The sequence below is a fragment of the Staurois parvus genome, unplaced genomic scaffold, assembly GCF_062004578.1.
Source record: "Staurois parvus isolate SC_StPar_1 unplaced genomic scaffold, SC_StPar_1.0 ptg001321l, whole genome shotgun sequence".
NCBI lineage: Eukaryota > Metazoa > Chordata > Amphibia > Anura > Ranidae > Staurois > Staurois parvus.
The window spans coordinates 130,762-155,232 of record NW_028319117.1 but is presented as its reverse complement, the minus strand read 5'-3'; the positions used below and the strand labels follow the sequence as shown (position 1 = coordinate 155,232).

Here is a 24,471-nt window from a genome sequence, read left to right as displayed (position 1 = left end):
TCCATGCTTTATTTTGCTGAAAAATAATATTGAAAAACACCCCTTGGCAGGGCTTTTTTTTCAGTAGGCATGCGAGGGAATGCAGTTCCGGCATCTCCAGTACCGAAAGTATGCAATACCAAGGAGTTCTGGGGTGTGCTGGACAGGTCTGTTGATGCTGGTTGCTGGGGGATCTATTGTCACTGGGGGGTCTGTTGTTACTGATGGGGGATCTATTGTGACTGGGGGGGGGATCTGTCGTTACTGATGGGGGATCTATTGACACTGGGATGGGGGGACTGTTGTTACTGATGTGGGATCTATTGTGACTGGGAGGGGGAATCTGTTGTTACTGATGGGGGATCTATTGACACTGGGAGGGAGGAATGTTGTCACTGATGGGGGATCTATTGTTGCTGGTGAGGGTCTTGTGTTGCTGAGGGGTTACTGGAAGAGATCCATATTTGAGGATGGGGTGTATTGTGGCTGGCTGATGGGGAAACTATTGTTGCTGGGGGGGGGGGGGTAGGGTATATTATTCCTGATTTCACGGGATCTATTTCATGCTTTCCTTGTTATCATTAAGATATTCCATCCAAATTACTCAGCACTACAAAATGCTACTTTGTTCTGTATTCTCTTAAAGGGGCAGTACTGTGAGGTTGGTAGGGGGTGGATCAAAGGAACGGTGCTCGGAGGTGGGAAGGGGGGGGGCAAGGGGTGACTCGGAAAGGGGGGAGTACCTTCACTTATTCTCTGAGAAAAAAAGCCCTGCCCCCTGGTAGTTTTGGCAGTGGCCATCTTGAGTAAGGGCAGATGCAGAGGTGGACTAACCATTTGGAAACTTGGGCACTGCCCGAGGGTCTGGGGTCAGTAGGGGACCCCATGAGATGCCCCTGGTACCTTTCTTATAGGCTTTTTTGAGTTTGGGCAAGGACACAGGGGCCCCATGATCCCCTATTGCCCGGGGGCCCCATGAGTTGTCATTCCGCCCCTGGGCAGATGATTCATGTTGCATTTACTTCCTGGAATCCATCTGCTCTAAGCTCAGGCATTGGCTGTGCTGAGAACCCTCCCTCCCCTCCTGAACACTGCTGGGTTGTATGACATCATGTGCCTAGGCATGGAAACCAGGAAGTAACTGTAGAAATGTAAAATAAACAGTTTCAAACAAGTAAAGATGATATACTTTCCTATCTATCTACTAATGCTAGCAGCATAAGGATTAAAAATAGTCCATGTTGATTGAGAGACTGAAGTTCCACTTTAATTTAGTCCCAGCTAGACTCTTCCCATTTCTTCCTTGTTCCATCAGTCATTGCAATACTTCACAGATCCGGGGCTCAGAATAGTTATTGTCGACTTACACTTGAAAAAAAAATGGGGGAAAAAACGTCCTTTGTGCTGCAGAAGTAAAAGCTGCAGTGGATTCAACTTCTGTGTCTTATTGAAGAGTTAAACTGCCTGTAGATGATGCCAAGTCAGCAGGTGACCATACCGTAGCCTGGTTCTAAGGAGGTATGTCAATGCCTGAAACATCATTGGAATCATAACAGCCAATAAATGCTACTGCAAGCCTGATTTCACTTTTCAGCTGGTGTGGGGTGGATTGCAGATTGCAAATATTTACATACAGGAAAACAACTTCATTAATGATCTTCAGGGAGCTTTTCTATGCCTTCCTGCAGTTCTTCAGCAGGCACATTTTGTAGCTGATAAGTGAATAAATTACATAAGACGTTTCATGACTTCCCCCCCCCCCCCCACCTCGCGTCTCCCCCGTCCTGCATTGATTTGTTGCATTTCCCCCCAGCTGATGAGATCACGGTCATCTGTTCAAATGTTTGTTCTCCTGGCAGCATCTGGGCTCCTGGCCCGGCTCCTGACGTCAGCGGTGCTGCAGTGCAGACAGTGTCAGTGACGTCAATGCATGGATATAAACAGCTGCAGCACCGATGCAGGAGACCGGCCGACACAGCTGAAGATATGTGAGTTCTACACAGCACCATGGGAGTCATGACATCACACTGACACTGTATGACATCACGGGGGGGGGTCACATGACTGCAGAGACAAGTGGGTCTCACCTGTTACACCAAAGTTTTGAGCTATGGCATCCTATGGGATCGGGACATGTTATGTATCCTATGGGATCGGGATATGTTATGTATCCTGTGGGATCGGGATATGTTATGTATGCTATGGGATCGGGATATGTTATGTGTCCTATGGGATCAGTATATGTTATGTATCCTGTGGGATCGGGATATGTTATGTGTCCTATGGGATCGGGACGTGTTATGTATCCTGTGGGATCGGGATATGTTATGTATGCTATGGGATCGGGACATGTTATGTATCCTATGGGATCGGGATATGTTATGTATCCTATGGGATCGGGATATGTTATGTATGCTGTGGGATCGGGACGTGTTATGTATCCTATGGGATCGGGATATGTTATGTATGCTGTGGGATTGGGATATGTTATGTATCCTATGGGATCGGGATATGTTATGTATGCTGTGGGATCGGGATATGTTATGTATCCTATGGGATCGGGATATGTTATGTATCCTGTGGGATCGGGACGTGTTATGTATCCTGTGGGATCGGGATATGTTATGTATGCTATGGGATCGGGACATGTTATGTATCCTATGGGATCGGGATATGTTATGTATCCTATGGGATCGGGATATGTTATGTATGCTATGGGATCGGGATATGTTATGTATCCTATGGGATCGGGACATGTTATGTATCCTATGGGATCGGGACATGTTATGTATCCTATGGGATCGGGACATGTTATGTGTCCTATGGGATCAGTATATGTTATGTATCCTGTGGGATCGGGACATGTTATGTATGCTGTGGGATCGGGACGTGTTATGTATCCTATGGGATCGGGATATGTTATGTATGCTGTGGGATCGGGACATGTTATGTATGCTGTGGGATCGGGACGTGTTATGTATCCTATGGGATCGGGATATGTTATGTATGCTGTGGGATCGGGACATGTTATGTATCCTATGGGATCGGGATATGTTATGTATCCTATGGGATCGGGACATGTTATGTATCCTATGGGATCGGGATATGTTATGTGTCCTATGGGATCAGTATATGTTATGTATCCTGTGGGATCGGGACATGTTATGTATGCTGTGGGATCGGGACGTGTTATGTATCCTATGGGATCGGGATGTGTTATGTATGCTGTGGGATCGGGATATGTTATGTATCCTATGGGATCGGGATATGTTATGTATGCTGTGGGATCGGGACATGTTATGTATCCTATGGGATCGGGATATGTTATGTATCCTATGGGATCGGGATATGTTATGTATGCTGTGGGATCGGGACATGTTATGTGTCCTATGGGATCGGGACATGTTATGTATCCTATGGGATCGGGATATGTTATGTATGCTGTGGGATCGGGATATGTTATGTATCCTATGGGATCGGGATATGTTATGTGTGCTATGGGATCGGGATATGTTATGCGTCCTATGGGATCGGGATATGTTATGTGTCCTATGGGATCGGGATATGTTATGTATCCTATGGGATCGGGATATGTTATGTATCCTATGGGATCGGGACATGTTATGTATGCTATGGGATCGGTATATGTTATGTATCCTGTGGGATCGGGACATGTTATGTATGCTATGGGATCGGTATATGTTATGTATCCTATGGGATCGGGACATGTTATGTATGCTGTGGGATCGGGACATGTTATGTATCCTAAGGGATCGGGATATGTTATGTATGCTGTGGGATCGGGACATGTTATGTATCCTAAGGGATCGGGATATGTTATGTATGCTGTGGGATCGGGATATGTTATGTATCCTATGGGATCGGGATATGTTATGTATGCTGTGGGATCGGGATATGTTATGTATGCTATGGGATCGGGATATGTTATGTATGCTGTGGGATCGGGATATGTTATGTGTCCTATGGGATCGGGATATGTTATGTGTCCTATGAGATCGGGATATGTTATGTGTCCTATGGGATCGGGATATGTTATGTATGCTATGGGATCGGGACATGTTATGTATCCTATGGGATCGGGATATGTTATGTATGCTATGGGATCGGGATATGTTATGTGTCCTGTGGGATCGGGACATGTTATGTATCCTGTGGGACCGGGATATGTTATGTATGCTATGGGATCGGGATATGTTATGTGTCCTATGGGATCAGGATATGTTATGTATGCTATGGGATTGGGACGTGTTATGTATCCTGTGGGATCGGGATGTGTTATGTATGCTATGGGATCGGGACATGTTATGTATGCTATGGGATCGGGACATGTTATGTATGCTATGGGATCAGTATATGTTATGTGTCCTGTGGGATCGGGACGTGTTATGTATCCTATGGGATCGGGATATGTTATGTATGCTATGGGATCGGGATATGTTATGTATCCTGTGGGATCGGGACGTGTAATGTATGCTATGGGATCGGGATATGTTATGTATCCTATGGGATCGGGATATGTTATGTATGCTATGGGATCGGGATATGTTATGTATCCTGTGGGATCGGGACGTGTAATGTATGCTATTGGATCGGGACGTGTTATGTGTCCTATGGGATCGGGACGTGTTATGTATGCTATGGGATCGGGACGTGTTATGTGTCCTATGGGATCGGGACATGTATGCATCCTATGGGATCGGGATATGTTATGTGTCCTATGGGATCGGGACATGTTATGTGTCCTATGGGATCGGGACATGTTATGTGTCCTAATGGATCGGGATATGTTATGTGTCCTATGGGATCGGGATATGTTATGTATGCTATGGGATCGGGACGTGTTATGTATGCTATGGGATCGGGATATGTTATGTATCCTATGGGATCGGGATATGTTATGTATGCTGTGGGATCGGGATATGTTATGTATCCTATGGGATCGGGATATGTTATGCATCCTATGGGATCGGGATATGTTATGTATCCTATGGGATCGGGACGTGTTATGTGTCCTATGGGATCGGGATATGTTATGTATGCTGTGGGATCGGGATATGTTATGCATCCTATGGGATTGGGATATGTTATGCATCCTATGGGATCGGGATATGTTATGTATCCTATGGGATCGGGATATGTTATGTATGCTGTGGGATCGGGATATGTTATGTATCCTATGGGATCGGGATATGTTATGTATGCTGTGGGATCGGGATATGTTATGTATCCTATGGGATCGGGATATGTTATGCATCCTATGGGATCGGGATATGTTATGCATCCTATGGGATCGGGATATGTTATGCATCCTATGGGATCGGGATATGTTATGTATCCTATGGGATCGGGACATGTTATGTGTCCTAATGGATCGGGATATGTTATGTGTCCTATGGGATCGGGATATGTTATGTATGCTATGGGATCGGGATATGTTATGTATCCTATGGGATCGGGATATGTTATGTATGCTGTGGGATCGGGATATGTTATGTATCCTATGGGATCGGGATATGTTATGTATCCTATGGGATCGGGATATGTTATGTATGCTATGGGATCGGGACGTGTTATGTATGCTGTGGGATCGGGATATGTTATGTATCCTATGGGATCGGGACATGTTATGTGTCCTATGGGATCGGGACGTGTTATGTATGCTATGGGATCGGGACGTGTTATGTGTCCTATGGGATCGGGATATGTATGCATCCTATGGGATCGGGACATGTATGCATCCTATGGGATCGGGATATGTTATGTGTCCTATGGGATCGGGACATGTTATGTGTCCTATGGGATCGGGACATGTTATGTGTCCTAATGGATCGGGATATGTTATGTGTCCTATGGGATCGGGATATGTTATGTATGCTATGGGATCGGGACGTGTTATGTATGCTATGGGATCGGGATATGTTATGTATCCTATGGGATCGGGATATGTTATGTATGCTGTGGGATCGGGATATGTTATGTATCCTATGGGATCGGGATATGTTATGCATCCTATGGGATCGGGATATGTTATGTATCCTATGGGATCGGGACGTGTTATGTGTCCTATGGGATCGGGATATGTTATGTATGCTGTGGGATCGGGATATGTTATGCATCCTATGGGATTGGGATATGTTATGCATCCTATGGGATCGGGATATGTTATGTATCCTATGGGATCGGGATATGTTATGTATGCTGTGGGATCGGGATATGTTATGTATCCTATGGGATCGGGATATGTTATGCATCCTATGGGATCGGGATATGTTATGCATCCTATGGGATCGGGATATGTTATGCATCCTATGGGATCGGGATATGTTATGCATCCTATGGGATCGGGATATGTTATGTATCCTATGGTATCGGGATATGGTATGCATCCTATGGGATCGGGACATGTTATGCATCCTATGGGATCGGGATATGGTATGCATCCTATGGGATCGGGATATGTTATGTATCCTATGGGATCGGAATATGTTATGCGTCCTATGGGATCGGGACATGTTATGCATCCTATGGGATCGGGACATGTTATGCATCCTATGGGATCGGGACATGTTATGTATCCTATGGGATCGGGATATGTTATGCATCCTATGGGATCGGGATATGTTATGCATCCTATGGGATCGGGATATGTTATGCATCCTGTGGGATCGGGATATGTTATGTGTCCTATGGGATCGGGATATGGTATGTGTCCTATGGGATCGGGATATGTTATGTGTCCTATGGGATCGGGATATGTTATGTGTCCTATGGGATCAGTATATGTTATGTGTCCTATGGGATCGGGATATGTTATGTGTCCTATGGGATCGGGATATGGTATGCATCCTATGGGATCAGGATATGTTATGTATCTAATTGGTATCCTATGGGTTATTGAAGGGATTTTTGTTCCTGTTGGAGGAAATAGGAGCATGCTTTATGGGGTGACTCAGGGTTCTGAGGATACAAGGAATATAATTTATTTTTATCTTCTTGTTATAATCAATGAACATGTGTCTTTTATTTCAATCTGAATATCTATGTATCTATGTGTAAGAAAGCAGGTAGTGAGTTGGGAATGCTGGGACTTGTAGTTCCACAGCATCACACTTTTATTAGACACACAATGACATATAGTAATAACACATACATAACGTCCATATAATTTGTTGTCATGACTGTTTGCTTTCTATATTCAGATAGAACATTTGATATATACTGTGTGTGTGTGTATATATATATATACAAGTTGCAAGAAAAAGTATGTGAACCCCTTGGGATTACGTGGAGTTTTGCATGAATTGGGCATAAAATGTGCTCTGAACGTCATCTAAGTCACAACAATAGAAGACCACAGTCTGCTGAACATAATACTACACAAACATTAGATGTTGCCATGGTTTAATTGCACATAACATGTAAACATTCACAGTGCAGGGAGGAAAAAGTATGTGAACCTTTGGACTTAATAACTGGTTGACCCTCCTTTGGCAACAATAACCTCAACCAAACATTTCCTGCAGTTGCAGATCAGACCTGCACAACGATCTGGAGTAATTTTGGACCACTCCTCTTCACAAAACTGTTTCAGTGTAGCAATATTCTTGGGATGTCTGGTGTGAATCGCCCTCTTAAGGTCATGCCACAGCATTTCAATGGGGTTGAGGTCAGGACTCTGACTGGGCCACTCCAGAAGGCGTATTCTGTGCTGTTGCAGCCATTGTTTTGTTGAATTACTTGTATGCTTTGGGTCATTGTCCTGTTGCATCACCCATCCTCTGCGGAGCTTCAGTTGGCGGACAGATGGTCGTACGTTTTCCTGCAAAATGTCTTGATAAACTCTGGAATTCATTTTCCCATCAATGACAACAATCCGTCCAGGCCCTGAGGCAGCAAAGCAGCCCCAAACCATGATGCTCCCTCCGCCATGTTTTACAGTGGGGATGAGGTTTTGATGTTGGTGTGCTGTGCCTTTTTTTCTCCACACATAGTGTTGTGTGTTCTTCCCAAACAACTCAATCTTGGTTTCATCTGTCCGCAGTATATTTTGCCAGTAGTGCTGTGGAACATCCAGGTGCTCTTTTGCAAACTTCAAACGTGCTGCAATCTTCTTTTTGGACAGCAATGGCTTCCTCCGTGGTGTCCTCCCATGTACTCTATTCTTGTTTAATGTTTTCCTTATTGTAGATGTGTCAACAAAAATGTTAGCATGTGCCAGAGATTTCTGTAGGTCTTTAGCTGACACTCTGGGATTCTTCTTTACCTCATGCAGCATTCTGCGCTGTGCTCTTGCAGTCATTTTTACAGGACGACCACGCCTAGGGAGAGTAGCAACATTCCTAAACTTTCTCCATTTGTAGACAGTCTGTCTTACCGTGGACACATGAACATCAAGGCTTTTGGAGATACTTTTGTAACCCTTTCCAGCTTCATGCAAGTCAACAATTCTTGATCGTAGGATTTCTGAGAGCTCTTTTCTGCGAGGCATGGTTCACATCAGACAGTGCTTCTTGAAACCAGTAAACCCAAAACAGGTGTGTGTTTTTTAAGGGCAGGACAGCTGTCAGCAACACATCCAATATCATCACACTGATTGGAGTCAAGGTTGGCTCACTCCTGGCTCCAATTAGCTCTGGGAGAAGTCATTAAGCTAGGGCCTCACATACTTTTTCCTCCCTGCACTGTGAATGTTTACGTTTTATGTGCAATTAAACCACGGCAACATCTAATGTTTGTGTAGTTTTATGTTCAGTAGACTGTGTTCTTCTATTGTTGTGACTTAGATGACGTTCAGAGCACATTTTATGCCCAATTCATGCAAAACTCCACGTAATCCCAAGGGGTTCACATACTTTTTCTTGCAACTGTATATATAAATAAAAGGGTTCTATTATAGATATATATATATACATATATATATATATATATATATATATATATATACACACACATACATATATATATATATATATACACACATACTGTATATAAAGTGTTTTTTAATGCAATTTATATTTATATATTTATTTTTCATGAAAGTCAAAAATGAATCGCCAAAGATATTTTTGCAAAAAAAAAAAAAAAAAAAAAAAAAAAAAATATATATATATATATATATATAAAATATATGTGTGAGTGTATATATACAGGTGAAACTCAAAAAATTTGAATATGGTGCAAAAGTTCATTTATTTCAGTGCAGCAACTTAAAAGGTGAAACTAATATATGAGACTCATTACATGCAAAGCAAGATAGTTCAAGCCGTGATTTGTCATCATTGTGATGATTATGGCTTACAGCTCATGAAAACCCCAAATCCACAATCTCAGAAAATGAGAATATTGTGAAAAGGTGGAATATTCTCGGCTCAAGGTGTCCCACTCTAATCAGCTCATTCAGCCATAACACCTGCAAAGAGTTCCTGAGCCTTTAAATGGTCTCTCAGTCTGGTTCAGTAGGAATCACAATCATGGGAAAGACTGCTGACCTGACACCATCACTGACACCCTCCATAAGGAGGGAAAGCCTCAAAAGGGAATTGCAAAAGAAGTTGGATGTTCCCAAAGTGCTGTATCAAAGCACATTAATAGAAAGTTATGTGGAAGGGAAAAGTGTGGAAGAAAAAGGTGCACAAGCAGCAGGGATGACCGCAGCCTGGAGAGGATTGTCAGGAAAAGGCCATTCAAAAGTGTTGGGGACTTTCACAAGGAGTTGACTGAGGCTGGAGTCAGTGCATCAAGAGCCACCACACACAGACGGATCCTGGACATGGGCTTCAAATGTCGTATTCCTCTGGTCAAGTCGCTCCCGAACAACAAACAAAAGCATCTTACCTGGGCTAAAGAAAAACAGACCTGGTCTGTTGCTCAGTGGTCCAAAGTCCTCTTTTCTGATGAGAGCAACTTTTGCATGTCATTTGGAAACCAAGGACCCCGAGTATGGAGGAAGAATGGAGAGGCCCAAGGACCCCGAGTATGGAGGAAGAATGGAGAGGCCCAAGGACCCCGAGTATGGAGGAAGAATGGAGAGGCCCAAGGACCCCAAGTATGGAGGAAGAATGGAGAGGCCCAAGGACCCCGAGTATGGAGGAAGAATGGAGAGGCCCAAGGACCCCGAGTATGGAGGAAGAATGGAGAGGCCCAAGGACCCCGAGTATGGAGGAAGAATGGAGAGGCCCAAGGACCCCGAGTATGGAGGAAGAATGGAGAGGCACACACTGCAAGATGCTTGAAGTCCAGTGTGAAGTTTCCACAGTCTGTGTTGATTTGGGGAGCCATGTCATCTGCTGGTGTTGGTCCACTGTGCTTCATTAAGTCCAGGGTCAACGCAGCCGTCTACCAGGAGATTTTGGAGCACTTCATGCTTCCTTCCACAGACGAGCTTTATGGGGATGCTGACTTCATTTTCCAGCAGGACTTGGCACCTGCCCACACTGCCAAAAGCACCAAAACCTGGTTCAATGACTGTGGGATTACTGTGCTTGATTGGCCAGCAAACTCGCCTGACCTGAACCCCATAGAGAATCTAGGGGGCATTGCCAAGAGAAAGATGAGAGACATGAGACCGAACAATACAGAAGAGCTGAAGGCCGCTATTGAAGCATCCTGGTCTTCCATAACACCTCAGCAGTGCCACAGGCTGATAGCTTCCATGCCACGCTGCATTGAGGCAGTAATTGCTGCAAAAGGGGCCCAAACCAAGTACTGAGTACCTATGCATGCTTCTACTTTTCAGAGGTCTGATATTGTTCTATGTACAATCCGTGTTTTATTGATTGCATGGAATATTCTCATTTTCTGAGATTGTGGATTTGGGGTTTTTATGAGCTGCAAGCCATAATCATCACAATGATGACAAATCACGGCTTGAACTATCTTGCTTTGCATGTAATGAGTCTCATATATTAATTTATTTCAGTAATGCAACTTAAAAGGTGAATCTAACTTTTACATGATATTCTAATTTTTCGAGTTTCACCTGTATATACCTAACTGAATATGTGTGTGTGTGTATATATATATATATATATATATATATATATATATATATATATACATATTCAGTTAGGTATATATTTTTGGACACAGGCACAATTTTAGTTTTTTTCATTTATTTACCAAAACGTATTGAAGCTATAGTTATATAATGGATATAGGCTGAAAGTGCACTGTCTCAGATTTAATTTGAGGGTATGTACATCCAAATTAGAGGAAGGGTTTAGGAATCACAGCTCTTAAGTGTAGCCATCTCCCCTTTTACAAGTGACCAAAAGTAATTGGACAATTGAATATAATCATAAATAAAACATTAATTTGTAATATTTTGTTGAGAATCCTTTACTGGCAATGACTGCCTGAAGTCTGGAACCCATGGACATGACCAAAGACTGGGTTTCCTCCTTTCTGTTGCTTTGCCTGAAGTCTGGAACCCATGGACATGACCAAAGACTGGGTTTCCTCCTATCTGATGCTTTGCCTGAAATCTGGAACCCATGGACATGACCAAAGACTGTGTTTCCTCCTATCTGATGCTTTGCCTGAAATCTGGAACCCATGGACATGACCAAAGACTGGGTGTCCTCCTATCTGATGCTTTGCCTGAAATCTGGAACCCATGGACATGACCAAAGACTGGGTGTCCTCCTATCTGATGCTTTGCCTGAAATCTGGAACCCATGGACATGACCAAAGACTGGGTTTCCTCCTTTCTGATGCTTTGCCTGAAATCTGGAACCCATGGACATGACCAAAGACTGGGTTTCCTCCTTTCTGATGCTTTGCCTGGCTCTAACTGCAGCTGTCTTCAGTTTTTCTTTGTTTGTGGCTCTTTCTGCCTTTAGTTTTGCCTTCAGCAAGTGAAATGCATGCTCAATTAGGTTGAGACCAGGTGATTGCAGAATATTCCACTTCTTTGCCTTCAAAAGCTCCTGGGTTGCTTTTGCAGTGTGTTTTGGATCATTGTCCATCTGTACTGTGAAGTGCCATCCAATCAACTTTGCTGCATTTGGCTGAATCTGGGCTGACAGTACATCTGTAAACACTGCAGGATTCATCTGGCTGCTTCTGTGTTCGGTCACATCATCAATAAACACCAATGACCCAGTGCCACTGGAAGCCATGCATGCCCATGCCATCACACTGCCTCCACCATGTTCTACAGATGACGTTGTGTGCTTTGGATCATGAGCTGTTCCAAGCCTTCTCCACACTTTTTTCTTCCCGTCATTCTGGTACAGATTCATCTTAGTTTCATCCGTCCAAAGAATGCTTTTCCAGAACTGGTCCGGCTTTTTTAAAGGTTTTTTTTGCAAAGTCTAATCTGTATATTTATGATTTTTATAATTTTTTATTTAATACCTTTACATATCCCACAGGTCATCCTCCACTGCCGCTTCTAAGAATGCACCTGGTTCTGCCCCCAGCGAGCCGGGCTCTGATGTCTACACCTATCAGCGGATGGAGCTCACCCAGGCTCAGATAGACGAGGTGATTGGAGCGTCGCTTATGACTTTGTAGCTAGAGCCCTCATGCACACGGGGCATTTTGATAACGCTGGAAACGTTAGCTGTGTAAAGTCGCACTAAAAACCGGAGTTTTTCAGCTTTTTTTTAGTGTTTTCACATTAGCATTTAGCAGCGTTTGGCTGCGTTTAGTGGCGTTTTCCCACGTTTTTACAGTTTTTAGCTTTTTTGAGCGTTTTTTCACCAAAAAAAAAATATTTCTTGGTCAAAAAAACCTTTTATGCGTTTTACCACGTTAGAGCGTTTTTACAGCTAAAAAAGTCCTCTAGAAGCCCACTAGTCCTGGGGTTTTTTTCCAGCCAGAAAACGTCTCTGCCAAAAAACGTTGATTCCAGTCTGTGTGTGTATGGACACAGGATAACATGCTGGGTGGAGGTTTACTGGCTGTAGAAAAAAATGTCAAAAGCCAAAAACAGCCGCTGTAAAAACGTCCCATGTGCATGAGGACTAAAGTTTTGGGAATTTAAAGTGCAACTCCAGACCTAAAATCAGTCAACGTATTGCACAGGCTGCTAAGTATTGCAACATTTGTGATTCAGCAGGCTTTTCATAGGGCTTGTAGAAGGGACTACATTTTTGGCCATAAGTGGCCATAATGCGGTATTTGTATTTGAATACCTCAATCGGGAAAAAAAAAGAATTTTGGGCACTAGGAGATGCTCATGGTCATACAGGATTGTTATAGAGCACAGAACAAGTTTTACTCTAGCATTGCAAATGGGCGTCACATTCGTTCAGCAAACTTTTATTTTTACCCCAATGTAAAAATTCAAGAGCGTGTTGGAGGGAATGATCAACTAAATAGAACCATACCTACAAAGGGACCCCTGTTCAGGGGCGGATTGACAACTCATGGGGCCCCCGGGCAATAGGGGATCATGGGGCCTCTGTGTCCTCGCCCACACTCAAATCACACCCAAAAAGCCTATGAAAGGTACCAGGGGCATCTCATGGGGCCCCCTACTGACCCCGGGCCCTCAGGCAGTGCCCGAGTGCTCGAATGGTCAGTCCACCCCTGCCCCTGTTTATATACTAATTCTGTTTAGTGTTCTCTAGCCACTTGCCGACTGGCTAGCTGGGAAAATACGTCATGATTTTGACGTTTCATATCGGGGTTATGGCTGCAGCTATATGCCATAACCCCAATATTAAATTTTCCCTCAGATGCCAATGTATCCAATAAAAGTGATCTAAGCGGTTGATTAGCCACTGGATCATTTTTATAAGCATCCGGCGGGGTCGGGACAAGGGGCCAATATTCGTGGCCGTGGCTGTCAATCACCGAGTCCCAGGCGGGTAATTACCGACCGGTGCCCGGTGATTACCAAGCATCCCACGATGGGGAGGAAGACTGTTTTGTTTACTAGCAGTCTTCCTCCCTGTAAGCTCAGGCACACTGCTCTGGATGGCTGTCCACAGCACAGCCATCCAGAGCAGTGTGCTTACAGTGAAGCACACACCCCCTGCCCCCTAGTAACACTCCCTACACATAGTTAACCCTATGATCACCCCTCATGCCCACATGGAAGAAAAATATATTTTAAATATATCTTAAAAATATCCCTCCCAAATATATTGACATATATTTGAAATACAATTTTGGCCATATTCAATGTATTTCAAAATATATTTCAATATATATATATATATACAGTCATGGCCGAAATTGTTGGCACCCTTGATATTTCTCCAGGAAATCATGTATTTCTCACGAAACGTATTGCATTAACACATGTTTTGCTATACACATGTTTATTCCCTTTGTGTGTATTGGGACAAAACAAAAAAAGGGAGGAAAGAAAGCAAATTCGACATAATGTCACACAAACCTCCAAAAATGGGCTGGACAAAAGTATTGGCACCCTTTCACAACTGCGGATAAATAAGAATGTTACAAGCATGTGATGCTCCTGTAAACTCACCTGGGGCAAGTAACAGGTGTGGGCAATATAGAAATCACACCTGAAAGCAGATAAAAAGGAGAGACGTTCACTTAACCTTTGCATTGTGTGTCTGTCTGTGCCACACTAAGCATGGACAACAGAAAGAGGAGACGAGAACTGTCTGAGGACCTGAGAACCAAAATTGTGGCAAAATATCAACAATCTCAAGGTTACAAGTCCATCTCCAGAGAACTAGATTTGCCTTTGTCCACAGTGCGCAACATTATCAAGAAGTTTGCAACCCATGGCACTGTAGCTAATCTCCCTGGTCGTGGACGGATGAGGAAAATTGATGAAAGATTGCAACGCAGAATAGTCCGGATGGTGGATAAGCAGCCCCAAACATGTTCCAAAGACATTCAAGCTGTCCTGCAGGCTCAGGGAGCATCAGTGTCAGCGCGAACTATCCGTCGACATTTAAATGAAATGAAACGCTATGGCAGGAGACCCAGGAGGACCCCACTGCTGACACAGAGACATAAAAAAGCAAGACTACAGTTTGCCAAAATGTACTTGAGTAAGCCAAAAGCCTTCTGGGAAAACGTCTTGTGGACAGATGAGACCAAGATAGAGCTTTTCGGTAAAGCACATCATTCTACTGTTTACCGAAAACGGAATGAGGCCTACAAAGAACAAAACACAGTACCTACGGTAAAATATGGTGGAGGTTCAATGATGTTTTGGGGTTGTTTTGCTGCCTCTGGCACTGGGTGCCTTGACTGTGTGCAAGGCATCATGAAATCTGAGGATTACCAAAGGATTTTGGGTCGCACTGTAGGGCCCAGTGTCAGAAAGCTGGGTTTGCGTCCAAGATCCTGGGTCTTCCAGCAGGACAATGACCCCAAACATACGTCAAAAAGCACTCAGAAATGGATGGCAAAGAAGCGCTGGAGAGTTCTGAAGTGGCCAGCAATGAGCCCAGATCTAAATCCCATTGAACACCTGTGGAGAGATCTTAAAATTGCTGTTGGGAAAAGGTGTCCTTCCAATAAGAGAGACCTGGAGCTGTTTGCAAAGGAAGAGTGGTCCAAAATTCCGGGTGAGAGGTGTCAGAAGCTTATTGATGGTTATAGGAAGCGACTGATTTCAGTTATGTTTTCCAAAGGGTGTGCAACCAAATATTAAGTTAAGGGTGCCAATACTTTTGTCCAGCCCATTTTTGGGGTTTTGTGTGACATTATGTCATATTTGCTTTTCTGCCTCTGTTTTATATTTGTTCCAATACATACAAAGGGAATAAACATGTGTATAGCAAAACATGTGTTAATGCAATACCTTTTTTGTGTGAAATACTTGATTTTCAGGAAAAATATCAAGGGTGCCAACAATTTCGGCCATGACTGTATATATATATATATAGTATATGTGTGTATGTATGTATATATATATATATATATATATATATATATATATATACTGTATGAAAAATATTTTTAAAAATACAATTTCAAATATACTGTATGTCTTTAAAAATACAATAATCTACATTTTTGGAATGCATTTACAAATATATGTTAAAATTACTTTTTTACATGTTAATAGAATCTGAAAAATATATTAAAAAATATATATATTTTTAAAAATATTTTTCATATATTTTGTAACATATAAAAAACGCATTTCAACATGCAGTGTGTGTATGTATATATATATATATATATATATATATATATATACACAGTATATATATTGAATATGGCTAAAATTGTAGTATTTCAAATATATGTCAATATATTTGGGAAGAAAATTTTTAAAATACATTTCAAATATATTTTTCTTCTCCCTTCCTGCTCATTGCCATTAGTACAGTGTCAGTGCTTTTTTTTAGCACTGATCACTGTATTGGTGTTACTGCGGATGTCAGTGACACCAGGTCAGTTCCCACCCAGTGTCAGAATATCCGCCGCAGTCCCGCTAAAAGTCGCTGATCTCCGCCACTAGTAGAAGAAAAAAAAACAGTATATATACCGCCATTTGTAAATGCTATAACTTTCACGTAAACCAATTAATTTACACGTATTGGGATTTTTTTTTTTAGCAAAGACGTCGCGGAATATTATTATTATTATACAGTATTTATATAGCGCCAAAAGATTTGCTCAGCACTGGACATTATAGTGGGGGACAGAACATGAGACGATACAGTAACAAAACAGAACACAAGGGATTCAAGGGCCCTGCTCTTTCGAGTTTACAATCTAGGAGAATACATTTTGGCCTAAATTTTTGCTGAAATTTGATCTTCAAAATTTTTTACTGGACATGTTTTATAGCAAAAAGTCCAAAATATTGTTTATTTCTCAAAATTGTCGGTCTTTTTTTTTTTTAGCACAAAAAATAAAAAATGCACAGACGATCAAATACCACCAAAAGAAAGCTCAATTCTTGGGGAAAAAAGGACGGATATTTCATTTAGGCGCAGCTTTGCATGACCGCGTAATTGTCATTTAAAGTAACGCAGCGCTGTATAGCAAAAAATGACCTGGTCGGGGGGGTGGGTAAATCTTCTGGAGGGCGAGGGATTAATGTGGCCTATAAACTGTACAGCTCCGTTGAACAACATACTGAAATCTTTTAGGTGGAGGGAAGTAAAAATAGATTTCATTTGGGTGCAGCAGTGCATGACTGCGCAATTGTCAGTTAAAGTAATGCAGCGCCGTAACACAAAAATGACCTGGTCGGGGGGGGGGGGGGTAAATCCTCTGGAGAGCAAGGGGCTAATGTAACTTATAAACTGTACAACTCAGTTGAACAACAAACTGAAATCTTTTAGGTGGAGGGAAGTAAAAATAAATTTCATTTGGGTGCAGCGCTGCATGACCGCGCAATTGTAAGTTAAATTAATGCAGCGCCATAATGCAAAAAAAAAGGCCTGGGCAGGGGGGGGGGGATCCTCAAGAGGTCAAGTGGTTAAATACCATAGTTTGCCCTATTATTTGCAATATGATTGTTTCCTATGCTCGGCAACTCCATCTAGTGGCAATAATGGGGTATATCTTTTGAATGTGGAATTATGGGGATCCTAGGAATCTTAGGAGACTATTATATTACAAACAATATGGTAAATATTGGTGGTGTTCATGCGTCTGCACAGCGGACCTTTTATACATAGATTCCTACTAGCCATGAGTGTGACGGCTGCTTGACCTGTTGGAGGTGCGTTTTGCCCAGCCAGGGGCACACAGGGTTTGGATGATCTCGGAAAGCCCATGTACACCTTTGTTGTTGTATTCTGGCAGGTGCTGAGCATCATGAATACCAACGTGGATAAAGTGTTGGATAGAAATGGAAAAATATCTAAACTTGAAGCCACAGCGGAGGAACTTCACGCTGGCGCCAAACAGTTCCAGACCAACACATCGGAGCTGCGGAAGAAACCCCTGTGGAAGAACAGCAAGGTGCGTGACATGGGGGGCAGCAAGGTGCGTGACATGGGGGGCAGCAAGGTGCTTGACATGGGGGGCAGCAAGATGCTTGACATGGGGGGCAGCAAGGTGTGTGACATATGGGGCAGCAAGGTGTGTGACATATGGGGCAGCAAGGTGTGTGACATGGGGGGCAGCAAGGTGTGTGACATGGGGGGCAGCAAGGTGTGTGACATGGGGGGCAGCAAGATGTGTGACATATGGGGCAGCAAGGTGCGTGACATGGGGTCAGCAAGGTGCGTGACATGGGGGTCAGCAAGGTGCGTGACATGGGGGGCAGCAAGATGTGTGACATGGGGGGCAGCAAGATGTGTGACATGGGGGGCAGCAAGATGCTTGACATGGGGGGCAGCAAGATGCTTGACATGGGGGGCAGCAAGGTGCGTGACGTGGGGGGCAGCAAGATGCGTGACGTGGGGGGCAGTAAGGTGTGTGACATTAGGGGCAGCAAGATGCTTGACATGGGGGGGGCAGCAAGGTGTGTGACATGGGGGGGGCAGCAAGGTGCATGACATGGGGGCCAGCAAGATGCGTGACATGGGGGCCAGCAAGATGCGTGACATGGGGGCCAGCAAGATGCGTGACATGGGGGCCAGCAAGATGCGTGACATGGGGGCGGCAGCAAGATGCGTGACATGGGGGCGGCAGCAAGATGCGTGACATGGGGGCGGCAGCAAGATGCGTGACATGGGGGCGGCAGCAAGATGCGTGACATGGGGGGGGCAGCAAGATGCGTGACATGGGGGGGGCAGCAAGATGCGTGACATGGGGGGGGCAGCAAGATGCGTGACATGGGGGGGGCAGCAAGGTACGTGACATGGGGGGCAGCAAGGTGCATGACATGGGGGCAGCAAGGTGCGTGACATGGGGGGCAGCAAGGTGCGTGACATGGGGGGGATTCACTGATCTTGGAGAGACTAGTGACGCAGAAAAATGTAGGGGGCCATTTTTTTATCATTTCTTCAGTTACTTCCCGGTTTCCATGTCTAGACAAATGATGTCATACATCCCAAGAGTCTTCAGGAGGGGAGGGTTGTCAGCTCAGCAAATGCCTGAGCTAAGGGTAGAAGGATTCCAGGAAGTAAATGCTACAGAAAATGCTAGGGGGTGTTTTTCAAAATGATTTCTCAGCAAAATAAAGCATGGAGACAAGGGGGGATGGGGGGAGTTTGTTTTGAATATTAACCCCTTCACACCGACTGTATACAACTAGCGGCCCCACTGGACTGGGCTTTTGGCCGCATATTTGCCTGCCTTTGTGCTGGGAGTGCGCCATATGGTGATCTCCCAGCACAGAGACCAGGGTCTCACAGAAAGCCCAGGGTCCTGTGGTGATGATCGGGACCCTGAACTCCCAATTCCGGGGCACCTGATCACTGTGATAGCCTCTGATCAGCCCCCTGTGATAGCCTCTGATCAGCCCCCTGTGATAGCCTCTGATCAGCCCCCTGTGATTGCCTCTGATCAGCCCCCTGTCATAGCCTCTGACTGCCCCCTGTGATAGCCTCTGATCAGCCCCCTGTTTTCTCTCTCTGAATGGAGGATAGAGATACATTTCATATCACTGTCCTTTCAGGGAGAACAAAAAGTGTGTGTAAACCCCCCCCCCCCCCCCCATATCAAGGTTTGATCTGCGTCAATGCCAGGTTTAGTGTTTGGGTTAAGGTCAGGGTCAGTATTTTTTTTTTTTTTTTTTTTCGGTCAGGATTTTTTTTTTTAAATTTTTAGATTAACATCAGTATCAATCAGTGTCAGTGCATTTTAGGCAGGATAAAGAAAAAGCAAAATGCGCAAATTGTTTCTGGGCCGTACTATGAGTACAAACAACAGCTAACATCCACTTACGGGGTATCCCTGCGATTGTCAGAAGAAGTAGAATTTATTTTGATTTGTTCTTTCTTTGTAGGTTATGGTAGTAGCAAGAAATATACAGCTACATTTAAAAACATTTTTTTTTTTACTATTTTGTGCCAGTTTTCCTTTATAAATAAAAAAAAAATCAGGAGATATCTATTTCCATTCACCACCAAATGAAATCCTAATTTGTCCTGAAAAAAAATCCAGTATAATCCACCTGGATGTACAAAGTAGTTGTGATGATATGTGCGGTTTTACTAACACATGTCAACGTTGCAAAATTGTGCATTAAGATTTGTTTTACCCTCAGGAGTGAAGGGGTTAAAAATGAATTAACCACTTCCAGTCCGGACACTTTCACCCCCTTCCAGTCCGGACACTTTCACCCCCTTCCAGTCCGGACACTTTCACCCCCTTCCAGTCCGGACACTTTCCCCCCCTTCCAGTCCGGACACTTTCACCCCCTTCCAGTCCGGACACTTTCACCCCCTTCCTGTCCGGACACTTTCACCCCCTTCCAGTCCGGACACTTTCACCCCTTCCAGTCCGGACACTTTCACCCCCTTCCAGTCCGGACACTTTCACCCCCTTCCAGTCCGGACACTTTCCCCCCTTCCAGTCCGGACACTTTCACCCCTTCCAGTCCGGACACTTTCACCCCCTTCCAGTCCGGACACTTTCACCCCCTTCCAGTCCGGACACTTTCACCCCCTTCCAGTCCGGACACTTTCACCCCCTTCCAGTCCGGACACTTTCACCCCCTTCCTGCCCAGGCCAATTTTCAGCTTTCAGCGCTATCACACTTTGAATGACAATTGCGCGGTTATGCAATACTGTACCCATATGAATTTTTTAGCATTTTTTTATACAGATAAAACTTTATTTTGGTGGTATTATTCACCGCTGGGCTTTTTATTGTTTTGCTATATAAAGGAAAAAGTCCAAACATTTTGAAAAAAAAGTGTTTTTCTTATAAAATTGTGCAAATAAATAATCTTTCTTCATAAATCTTGGCCAAAATGTATTCATCTCTCTTTTTAGTAAACAAAAAATAATCAAAATTAGTTTATAACCAAAAATTATAATATTTCAAAAAAATTTATTTTATTTTTTATACTGGTTTTTTTTTTTTTTTTTTTTTTTTTTTTTTTTTTTACATACCATCACCCTAGCAGTACAGTGTCCCCATGGTGACACTGTACTACTTGTGGGGGTTGATGAAGATTTTTTTTTCTTTTTATACACTGACTGCTTTTACACCCATAAAGGCTGTAAAAGCAATCATTTCTCCTTCTCTCTGGCTGCATTCTTGCAGCCATTGAGAAATACCGTGTTAGCTGTGATTGGTCACAGCTTGTCACATGGTACAAGGCTGTTGTGAATAGCCCTGTACCATGTGACCTCTGTGATCATTCACAGATTTCACACGAAGTAAGCAATGATGTCAGAAGTGACATCTTGCTTACTACTATTCATGTGATCACTGATTGGCCAATCAGTGATCACATGAATCAGGACCTTACACAGAGGTCCCGTATAGCGATTGGTGTTCCGCTGTGTCCGGAGGACACCGCTCCAGCCACCCGCTCCTGCACTGCTCCCGTCCAGCCGTTTATATACATGGGCCGGATGGGAAGTGGTTAAATAGCGTTTTTGGTTTGTGGTGCTCAGATACAGTGCAGTTCCACTTTAAAAAGACTGAAAATAAAATAGACACATAGAGACGCATAGTTTCCCCCTTATAAAATGTCTTCTACATTATCAAGTTGGAATTTATAGCGGACTTTTTAACCCACACGGTCATTCTTTCTTCTTTCTGCCCCCAGCTGCTGGTTGTCATCGGTCTACTCGGTATTGCAATGGTGATTGTGACGGTCGGTGAGTATTATGTGACATTATGATCAGTGGAAGCACAGCTCCCAACTGTCCCTGATTTCGAGGGACTGTCCCTGATTTGGAACAAAGCCCCCCTGTCCCTCTTACCTCATTTGCCCTTCATTTTGGTCTGATCTATATAGTTGTATATGTAGCACTACCCCCTTAGGAGTCGCTAGAAAATTTGGGTCCCCCTATAGTCCTGCACAGCCAGGCATCGCACATTTTCCATTCAGACTTGCTTCAGGAGACAGAAAACCAGTCCTTGAGCTTTGTTTTTGAACTTTTATTGGGGATGTAAAGCTTGGATAGGGTAAGGGGTGTATGGGATGCCCAAGGGTAATGGTAACAGAGGACAAACTTCCTGAACTATATTACAAGTCTTTACACAGGAATCCTGTTCTTGGAGAGTTAGCCAGCCTTTCCTGGTGTACCACCTCTTCTTATCCAGCTGTCTAGAGGAATCCCTGAGCAAGGGAGTCCACGCTGCCACTTCAGATGTAACAGGGGGTAGAGCTAGTCAGATTCCCCACCCAAATTCTCCCTCCCCTTTCTGGCCCAGGGGGTGTAGGAGTACTCACTGAGTCCTTCTCCTCTGCTGCTGTTGGGTAGGTGGATGCTACCAGGCCTATCACCTGGATCGCTCCTTCCCTGCCACCAGGTGGTCCTCTGTCAGGGGGCCAGTGAAGTCCAGGGCTTTCTTCCCCTCAAGCTCCCTCTGCCTGCAGGTAAGCCCCTTCCAGCCTGGATACCCTTTCCAGGCTCCTGGACCTCAGCCTCACTTCTACATCTTCCACCCAAACTCTCCTGCTACTGAGCAGGTTCCAACACTTTTAAGGGAGTCTCAGCCCCTGCCATGCCTCCTGTTGGGGATTGGCTGAGGTCCCTCAAGAGTGCAGCCAGCCACTCCTCAGATCCAGTATTGATGTGCCATCCTGGAGGAGTTGGACTGCCTGTGCAACCTCTGTAGGATCCAGGTATGGTCTCATGCTACCAGTAGTGACACTGACCCTAGCCAAATGCAAAACTAGTGAAAAACAGTCAAAAAAGATGAGCAGGGAAAAAAATGTCAGTGGCCTCCACCTGTAAAACCATTCCTGTTTTGGGGGTCGTCTCATTGTTGCCCATCCAGTGCGCCTGTTGGTAATTTCATTAACACAAAAGCAGCTGAAACTGATTAACAACCCCCACTGCTACTTACCTGACCAGATCAATATCCCAGGAGTCTCACTGACTTGATGCTTGACCCTGATTACAAAGTGTTCCTTTAATTTTTTTGAGCCGTGTACATATGTGTATATATAGAAATAAATAAATACATATATATATATATATATACCAATCCATAACCATAAAAAAACTGCTAAACATCCATGGATAGCCTATAAGCAACTGTGTACAGTCCATAGTGTAATATATATATTATAGCGCATGTGATACGTATACTCCAGCCCCACCGTACAACATAAAGTGTGTATGTGTGTGTGTATATATATATATATATATATATATATATATATATATATATATATAGGTGACTCGTATACCTCCACCATTCACTTTTCACTGAATGCAAACCTTTATGTGATTGGAGTAGGGAGATTGCTGTGTCCCTCCGCCCCTTTTCCAATCACAGAAAGTCTTGCATTCACTGGGCCTTCCTGTGGGATCCTTGGAAAGCTGAGAATCCCAAAGTCTGTAAGAATGCATTCCTGTACAGTGCTGGAGTTTCCTTTTGTGAAATTTGGGATCCTTGCCTTTCCTGGCTACCAGTGGTGGGGCCCAGAGAGGTCATCGGTGCCTATAGGAAGTCATTTGTTTTTTTTATGGCTTTCAGTTAGCATAATTAGCATCAGGGGTTGAACACATGTCAAATCCAGGTGCTTATACTAACTGCATTCAAAGGTTTTATATATATAAATATACATAAAATATATACTATATAAAACACACACACATTAAAAAAAAAAAAATATATATATATATATATATATACACACACACACACAAATATGTTGTATTATATAGAATGTTATATATTTATATATATATATATATATATATATATATATATATATATATATATATATAAAACATTCTATATAATACAACATATTTGTGTGTGTGTGTGTATATATATACAGTATATATATATATACAGACACACACACACACGTATTTCAGCCTGGATTTCAAGTTTGGTCTGACTGCTTCCCGAACCTTCTTTATTCGGATCATCATATAATTTGTCATCATTGTGTAGGAGGAGAAGTCAAAAACAAGTTCTGAAACCATTTCTCTTGCAGCTGTTTCCTTGAAGTGAGATTCAGAGACACCAATGTCACTGCTGCTGCCTGCAGGGCTCTCGCGCTGCTGATACCCGGATCTTCTTATCACTGTGATGTCTTCTCCTCTCTGCTGGGTCTGCTTCCTGATTCTGTAATATCGGGTATTTTCTATGCAGCATCTTGCTGGATTATTCTAAGACTAGTCCAGATTTTCTATTGTTTTCCATTGATTTTCCCTACTGGTCAGTATGCTCCCCCCTACATAGGCACCCATCACCATGTTGTCATTTTTTTTTTCTTTTTAAACAGTTCTCACAAATAAAGTTGTTTTTAACCTGAATGGATTTCTCTTTTCATTCTGTAGATGATGCAATGCTATATTGTTGGTTTTATCTCTTCTTTCTGTGCTTTTCAGCAGCACATGTCTATCAGCCGGGCTGTATTGACCTGTAAGATAGTCCATTGCTGCACTTGGCTGAGCTGGATACAAACAGCAGCTTTGGACATGACCAGGGGCGGACTGACAACTCATGGGGCCCCCGGGCAATAGGGGATCATGGGG

General features: G+C 43.5%; 1 protein-coding gene across 1 annotated transcript; it reads left to right on the top strand.

Annotated features, from left to right (window-relative positions):
• Positions 1 to 1,816: 1,816 nt before the first annotated feature.
• Positions 1,817 to 24,249, top strand: LOC149437057 (vesicle-associated membrane protein 3-like). Its single transcript, XM_089661181.1, has 5 exons — positions 1,817 to 1,967; positions 12,375 to 12,486; positions 17,704 to 17,862; positions 21,573 to 21,624; positions 23,928 to 24,249. Exons 1-5 carry the CDS (start codon positions 1,906 to 1,908, stop codon positions 23,942 to 23,944), a joined length of 402 nt encoding a protein of 133 aa, XP_089517307.1. The 5' UTR covers positions 1,817 to 1,905; the 3' UTR covers positions 23,945 to 24,249.
• The last annotated feature ends 222 nt before the right edge of the window (positions 24,250 to 24,471 follow it).

Coding starts and splice junctions, on each gene's coding strand:
- LOC149437057 (XM_089661181.1), top strand. CDS start 1,906: ATGCATGGATATAAACAGCTGCAGCACCGATGCAGGAGACCGGCCGAC. Junction 1,968..12,374: donor GCCGACACAGCTGAAGATAT/GTGAGTTCTACA, acceptor CATATCCCACAG/GTCATCCTCCACTGCCGCTT. Junction 12,487..17,703: donor CCCAGGCTCAGATAGACGAG/GTGATTGGAGCG, acceptor GTATTCTGGCAG/GTGCTGAGCATCATGAATAC.